The 7,053-nt window shown below is 47.5% G+C and overlaps 1 protein-coding gene across 5 annotated transcripts in view; it reads left to right on the top strand.

The window, feature by feature from the left end:
- ACAP3 (ArfGAP with coiled-coil, ankyrin repeat and PH domains 3) overlaps positions 1-7,013 on the top strand; it is a 100,113-nt gene extending 93,100 nt beyond the window's left edge. For 4 of the 5 annotated variants that reach the window (XM_026862537.1, XM_026862541.1, XM_026862540.1 and 1 more), the window contains one exon: positions 5,645-7,012. In XM_026862537.1, the coding sequence (XP_026718338.1) occupies positions 5,645-5,751 (107 nt within the window). In that variant the 3' untranslated portion in view covers positions 5,752-7,012. Of the gene's footprint in view, positions 1-5,644 lie in introns of all 5 variants that reach the window. The other variant, XM_026862538.1, reaches the window with a different exon arrangement.
- Positions 7,014-7,053: the final 40 nt, after the last annotated feature.

The raw sequence follows: 7,053 nt of genomic DNA, 5'->3' as shown, positions 1-7,053 counted from the left end.
CCTTTATTCCCCTGCCTCTCCCCACCCCCCTACCCCACCTTTTCTATTTTCATGATACAGATCATGAGGCATTAAATGCCTCTAGTTTGAAATGTAATCAAACTGTTTAGTACATCCTGCAGTTTCTAAAACAAAAAAGGTTCTCCAGGAAAAAAAAAAATGCTAAGGAGGCACTTCTCAATGTTTTCTGTGTTTATTTGATTTTTTTTTCTTTTTTTTTTTTTTGATTGGGGTGTATGTGTGTGTGTGCGTGCTTAGAAGTTTGGAGGGGAGAGTGGGGAAGTTGTACAGAAAATTTGTTTTCAGCAAAGTAAATGGCCAGCCAGGCTACAGGGAAGACTCAATATTGAACAATTTATTTTTTTTTTCCTTCTTCAAACACAGCTATATTTGTGTTGTACAATCTTGTTTGAAATATCTAATGCCAAAACTACTCTCTTTTCATTCTTCCTTTCTTTTAAAAGAGTGCGTGTGTTATCTATGTGACAGTAACTTGCTTGCAACCACAGTTGACATGAGGAGATTTGCCTTTGTCTAGAAAGCAACATGCCAGGCATTGTCAAAACACAAACGGACACGAACCGTTGCCTCAGCCACGCAGATTCTGCCATCTTTTGAGTTGTTGAGATCTGGGTAAATATTTATATACCTGTCCTAGCTTTTTTGTTTGATTCAACCCAAACCCTGTAACCAAGTGCCTGGACGGGTAGTCTAGGTTTTGAATCTTTGGGGTCTGCCACGTGTTTCTGATTCCAAATGGGATGAGTTCAGGTTGCTGGCAAGTTGAAATGATATCCTCGGTGTTCCCTCTACACGTGTCATCCAGGGAGGCCTCAGGTTATTTTAATATTGTCTCCGAGATGGTCTCTGCAACGTGAAATTTCTTTGGGCAGTCTAGAGGAAAGACACGGGGTCGGAAGAATTTATGTCTAAAGAAAAAGATTTGACAAGCTGAGAGCGGGACCAGCATAAAATAGATCAGTAACATCTCAGACCAGAAAAATGGCCATTATTTATGCAAGAAAAAAAAAACCAAACAGGACCTCCTAAAGAAATGCACTGATTAACTCACTGTCCAGTGGCTGCAACACAGCTGCCTAGTGCTGAACTACTGCGGTGTGCCGGGCTGCTCCGCTGCCCCTGAGCCCGCGTCTCTCTCCTCACTGCCCGAGCATTATTGCTTTCAACCAAAGACAAACCAGGATGAACAGATTAAACGTGATATTAAACCGCTGATGACAAACGCCTGCGTGAGCGTGCGTGTGTGTGTGTGAGAGTGGGTGCTGCTGTTTTATGGAGAAGGGGGCGTGGGGAAGAAGTGACCCAGCAGGAGAAGGGAGAGTGGGAGTTTGGAAGAAACAAGATTTTTTTTTTTTTTTTTTTTTTTTTTTTTTTTTTTTTTTAGATTCTGAAATATAGAGTGCTGTTTCCATAGGAATGTGATTCATATCAGTCTGCCTGCTGGTTCCTCAGCCTTGTAGGGGATTTGGGGTGTCCATCCCTTCTGAGCTGTGTTAGTGGCACCGCAGGGCAGCTGAATAGTTACGGGGGGAATCGGGGACAGAGGTGGGGGTAGGAGCAGAGAGAGTTCCCAAGGCACGACGAGGACGGTGTGTGTTTCTGGTGCAGCAGTTGGGATGGTTAGAGAGGCTCGCTGAAGCTGGAGCATTTGCTCCGCGAAGGCATCTCAGCACCTCGCCCCTTCCCGGCAGCCAGGGCCCTGACGGAGCCCGTCGTACGTCCCGGTGCTCCCACGGGTGCGCGGCCGGGTGCTTGCTGTCAGGTTGCCCGTGGCTTTGTAGCCCTGTCTCAGGTGGCTTCCATCCCCGTCCCTCTCGCAACACGCCGATGGCAGCGTGGATCCCCCAGCCTGGGAGCCCCCTACGTCAGGCCTGCGACTGCTGAACCCCAGAATTAAAGCAAATCCTCTCGTGCTGTAGGGTTACCCGGGCTGGCAGCCTGGAGTGAAAGCCTTGGGGTGAGACAGCCCAGCTCTTCGTGGCTCAGGCTCCTGCACCTTCCTATCCAAACAGCACAGAGAGAAAGAAGTTCTTTAGCCAAATCCGAGCTGCTAAGCGTGGTTGGCGACCACGGCTCCGCTCCACACGGAAGGGCTGGGCTGCTGTGCCGGGGGCTGACGCTTGCTGTAAATACGCTATAACCTATTAACCTCCCTCACTTGCCTGCTTTCAGTACAACTTTGTAACACGTTTTTTAATTCCCCCTTTTCCCTGTACTGACTGTAACTATGGAACCAGATATTCTGTATGTTAATTATCTTTGTACAATTTTAAAACTGTTGCTGTGGTGTCTGCCTTTTTTTCCCCCCCCTCCCTTCTCTTCTATTGTCTCTTGAAACACTGTTAATAAAAATCTAGATAAACTCCTTCCTTCCTCCTTCTTTGGCTTGATTTATTCATGTACGGTTTCTTGCCTTGTTGCCTGTATTAACTGGATCTGGAAAACCCTCCCCTTTTAACCTGTTTTTCCTTCTCTGCAACCCACGGCTTGAATTTTAGGGCAGCGAATAGACTGGAATGCCACGTAAATACTCTGCATTTTCGTTTGGGTTTCTGTGACACTTGTGATAATGTGATTTCAGGGTGCTTTGGAAGAAGGCTGGGGTAAAGGTGACAGGCTCAGGTCGCACCCATTCATGTTTCTTCAGAGTACCTGAATCAGTTAATGCTTGGTATGTTACAGGCTCTGCTGATGGCTATCCTGTAAAAGGAGACCTTGCACTAGATTAAAATACCAGTCTTCTGCACATGGACTACCCTTTCCCACACATCACAGTGCAATCCTTCCCCCCCCCCCATCCTTGGTTTCTCTCATACTGTGTGTCTGTGGCAGAAAAATAAAAGAAGAAAAGAAAGACCGGCCTGGCCTCATGATTTCTATCACACTTTAGCATCGAAAGCAAATGCAGAAAAATTGTGGAATCACCTCTGGTTTGCCCTGGTGGGACAAACAGATCCAAATGAATCAATCTGGGTAGGGTTGTGAACGCAGTGAAGGAGCTCAATAGGAAGGTTGTGTTGAAATCAGGAGTGTTACAGGCGTTGACAGCATTTACAGAAGGAGAGCTGCATGGGCTCACGGTAAATTTAGAAGCACAGAGCTTGGGAGACACATGGCTTGGTCCCAACCCTGAGTCCTGCTGCCGCCCCTTTATTTAACTACGTTTCTATTTGCAGTCTAAAATGGAGACCGTGGTCTCGCCCAACCTCACAAGGATAAATGCACTGAAGACCGATATGCAATTATAGAAAACCAGATTTCCAAAAGACTTGTCGTCTTCTTCAGTTGATGAGGATTAAAGGCTTAAATATCTGCAAAAATGTGGGACTAATGCTTTACTACAACAGGATTCTTGTAATTGTGGTTATATCTGAGTGTTGCCAGAAGAGATTTCACCAGGATGCAGGAGGATTAGTCATCTTGCTGAACAAAATTCCTGATTTTACCAACGTGGTCGGGCTACTGGCAGGGGGGGGTAAGAGCAATTCTCTGTCCCACTGTCTAAAAGTGCCACTTTGACACCATCCCGCCGGTGTCAACGCCAAGTCAGGATCAAAGAGGCGAAGCAGTGGCTGTTACCTGGTCTCTGCACCGGGACTCAGCTAGGTCAGCACGCACTTACCTGTTGCTGCCAGGTAAGCTTAACAATTCAACAGCAGACTCATTCTAGAAACACCCCGAGATGAGTCTTTATTGTGCTCATAGAACAGCTGCCTGTTTTCTAGCTAGTGTGTGAGGATTAATTTTTTTTTTTTTTTTTTTTTTTTTTTTTTTTTTTTTTTTTTTTTTTTTTTTTGCTTCTCCCTGAAAGGGACTATATTGCATGGAGGGAAGGTGGAGAGGAATACATGGTGGGGGAGCAGGTGGAAATGCTAGGAGGGTGGGAGGGGACAGTGGTCTCACAGGGATATGTTTGTGTGCACAGGGCAGCACTGGTGGGGGCAGTGGAAACAGGCCGAGTCCCACCCGTGAAGGAAGGGCTCAAGTGTCTGTAACCAGAAACTAGCAGGTGGGTCGAGTTGGTTTTGTGCCAGGCACAGAACATCCATCTCCTGAGCATTGCTGTGCCTGAAAATCAACAGATCCTGGTCAAAGCCTGCCTGACGATAAGGCTCACGTTATAACCCTTTGCCACCTGCATGTGGATAATGCAGAAGACTATTTAAATATTCTCAAGACCTTTTGGGCTGGACGCTCTTGGTCTACTGAAAAGAGACAATTCTGACATCCCAGCGTACTCACCCGGGAGCTGGGCTGGAAGGGGGCACCACGCTCACAGAGGGACCTGTCCTGCCAGCTTGCCTCAAGAGGAGCAGCTGGAGGAATGTGTCTTGGAGGATGCCTGCAGGGTAGGGAGCACTGCCGCGAGGGTGAGGACAAGCTGCCAGTCCTCTCTGTCCACTCGCAGCCCGACAGACGCTCTCAGACCTTCTCTCCAGCCCAGTTTGTGAAGCAATGGGAAGTTACACTGGATCCTGCTATCGACTTGGCTTTGTGGAACTCATTTTTTTTTATTCCCTTTTCTCTCAGCACTGCACCAGTATTGACGGGTGATGTGCCTGGAGCCACGCAGCTCACAGCAGCTGTGGCTCTACCCTCTCAGTGACTCCCCAGGACACGTCTCCTGTCAAACGAAGGGCACAGGAGCTCTGTATGACAGAACTGTACTTGTGTAGGTGAATACCTGGGAATCTTTCACTTATCTTTTTACCCTCTGGCTACATGGGTTCATCATCAGGTAAAAATGAGCTCAGTAGCCCAGTCCGTGGCAAAAAAAAAATTGCCCTAGAACATCAAGCAGCAAACATACAAGCAGAGATATCATTAATGGGATGCAGGTGCCTAATTATCTCTGGAATTGCAGCATAAATCTGAAACCATTCCTGCGTCTATCACAGAGCCACCGCTGGGGCACCTGAACTCTTTGCCTTCACCTGTGGTTTGAACGGGACCTTGAGTCAGTTGTCATGGAGAATTGTTGTGATCTGATAGTGCCCTTCAACAGGTTGTTGTTCTGTTCCAGTCATGTTCTACCTGCCGCAACAAGCTCTGAAAAGTCTGGCGGCCAGAAGAGAAGCCAGACAACTAGTAAACGACTTTATTTCTGTTCCTGGCTGAACGCAAACTAATCTCAAGCCCTGTGTTCCCGCCTGCATGAAGCTCTGCTCTTGCACAAGTGGCACAACGAAAGGCCTTTGCACTTCAGAGCACTCAGCTTCCAGAATAGTGCTCTACTTGAAGTCTTAAAATGTCTCTCTACTGTCTCTTGGGCTTTGGGAAAAAAAAAAAAAAAGTACCGATAATATTGAAAGGGAGGAATTATCCTAAATCTGATTGTGAAGCAAGAGTTCTGAGAGCACGTTTGCATATGCAAGCTCGTGAATAATCCTGTTCTTATTAACAAAAAGGATGGAAAGCCAAACCAGAACCCTCTGAGACAGTGCAAAGGCAAATGAGCTGGGCTCTGTCTCTGTATCTAGAGCTGTTTCTTACACCCAGATGAAAAGTCATGAGTTCCAAGTGAAAATGGCCTGATGGACCGTCATCTCCATGGGGGGGAAGTATCAAAGCAAAGCAAAGGCAAAATATGGGGACTAATGCCTCTTCCTGTGTATTTTTGCAGGAGATGCCACCTACCTGGACATCTTCCGGGAGTTCTCTCACATGGCTTCGAACAACCCTGAGAAACTCAAAAGGAGGAGCCTGCATTTCAGCCACTCCTGCAGATAGCCCCCTCCCTCCCTCCCTCTGCCAAGACCTTCTGCTGGAAGGTCGAGCTTAGAGCTGCCTGAGCTCCCCAGGAGGGCAGAAACGTCTGAGCAGGTGTAAGAGGCAAGCTGAGCTCAGCTACCGAGGAAAGACGTTCTCTGTTCACATTGCTTCTACTAGAAACCTGTGGGTTGGTTGTTTGGTTTTTTTTTCCCCTGGTGTCTGCTTTTGAGCCCGGACCAGGAAGGTGACAGACCTCCCGGGGGTAATTCTGGAATTGGTACGCACTCAGGCTGTAGGCTGAGGTAGCTGGATGGAGTTTAAAATGAGTTAAGCCGATCTTTTAGCTCTCAAAGCCATTTCTACATGGCTGTTTCTGGGGAAATCTCCCCTTTCTGGGTGTATGCAGACCCCAGGATTTGTGATACTGCAGCAGTGCCCGCCCCTAAAATGAAATACAGGTAAGTGGTGCCGACCACTGAGCGTGCCAGGAGGAGACCAAGTCTGAGGGGCTCCAAAAGCTGAGGAAAAGGGAAATGTTGCAGAATTGAGTTACGCTGCTTCGTGGCAGTGTCACTGGACCCAGACGGCTCAGCTGGGTGAGAGCCAGCACCGGCCACCAGCCGTGCCCGGAGGAATTCCCAGCTTCCCACAAGGGCGCCGGGATGCAATTCCCAGTGGCAGGAGGCCCTGCGCTCGCAGCCCTCCCCTCCTCCCCGAGCAGAAAGGCTGCCCAGGACACAGCACCCGACTAAAGACGTGGGGCGCCCAGGCCCAACCAGTCCACCACAGAGCCCTGGGCAAAATACTTTGTTTTGTGGTGTAACTCACCCCTTCGGATACCTCTACCACTGAGTGCTTTGGGATGTTGGGTTTGACACGGAGCAGGAGGTATAATTCCAATTCCACGGAGACTTTACACGCAGCACCAAACCCAGACTCTCGCTCTTTCCCTCAGGGGCTCTCCATCTCCTACTGGTTGTGCATCTCGCTGTCAGGAGAGTTGCACTCTTCCGTAAGGCACAGCTTTCAGTGTTGTTTTTGTAAGTTTTTAGGATTGTATTGTCGTAGTTAACAAAAAATAAGAAAAGGTTATGCGTGGACTATACAGGTATAGGCACCATGACATAATAAAGTGCATTGTCAGAACAATCTAGATAAAGTATGACATGCTGAAATGTAATATATCTGATGGCAGAAGAAGTGTTTGTTGTTTTTTTTTTTGAAAAGGTGGGAGTGAAAAAAAATATATCTCACGTGCAAACATTATCTACGAACTGAGAATAAAGACAGGAATATTTTTTTTTGTTTTTAAATTTCGCA

This window comes from Athene cunicularia (assembly GCF_003259725.1).
Source record: "Athene cunicularia isolate RWA chromosome 21 unlocalized genomic scaffold, athCun1 chr21_part1, whole genome shotgun sequence".
Lineage (NCBI taxonomy): Eukaryota > Metazoa > Chordata > Aves > Strigiformes > Strigidae > Athene > Athene cunicularia.
This window is presented reverse-complemented; position numbering and strand designations above follow the sequence as displayed.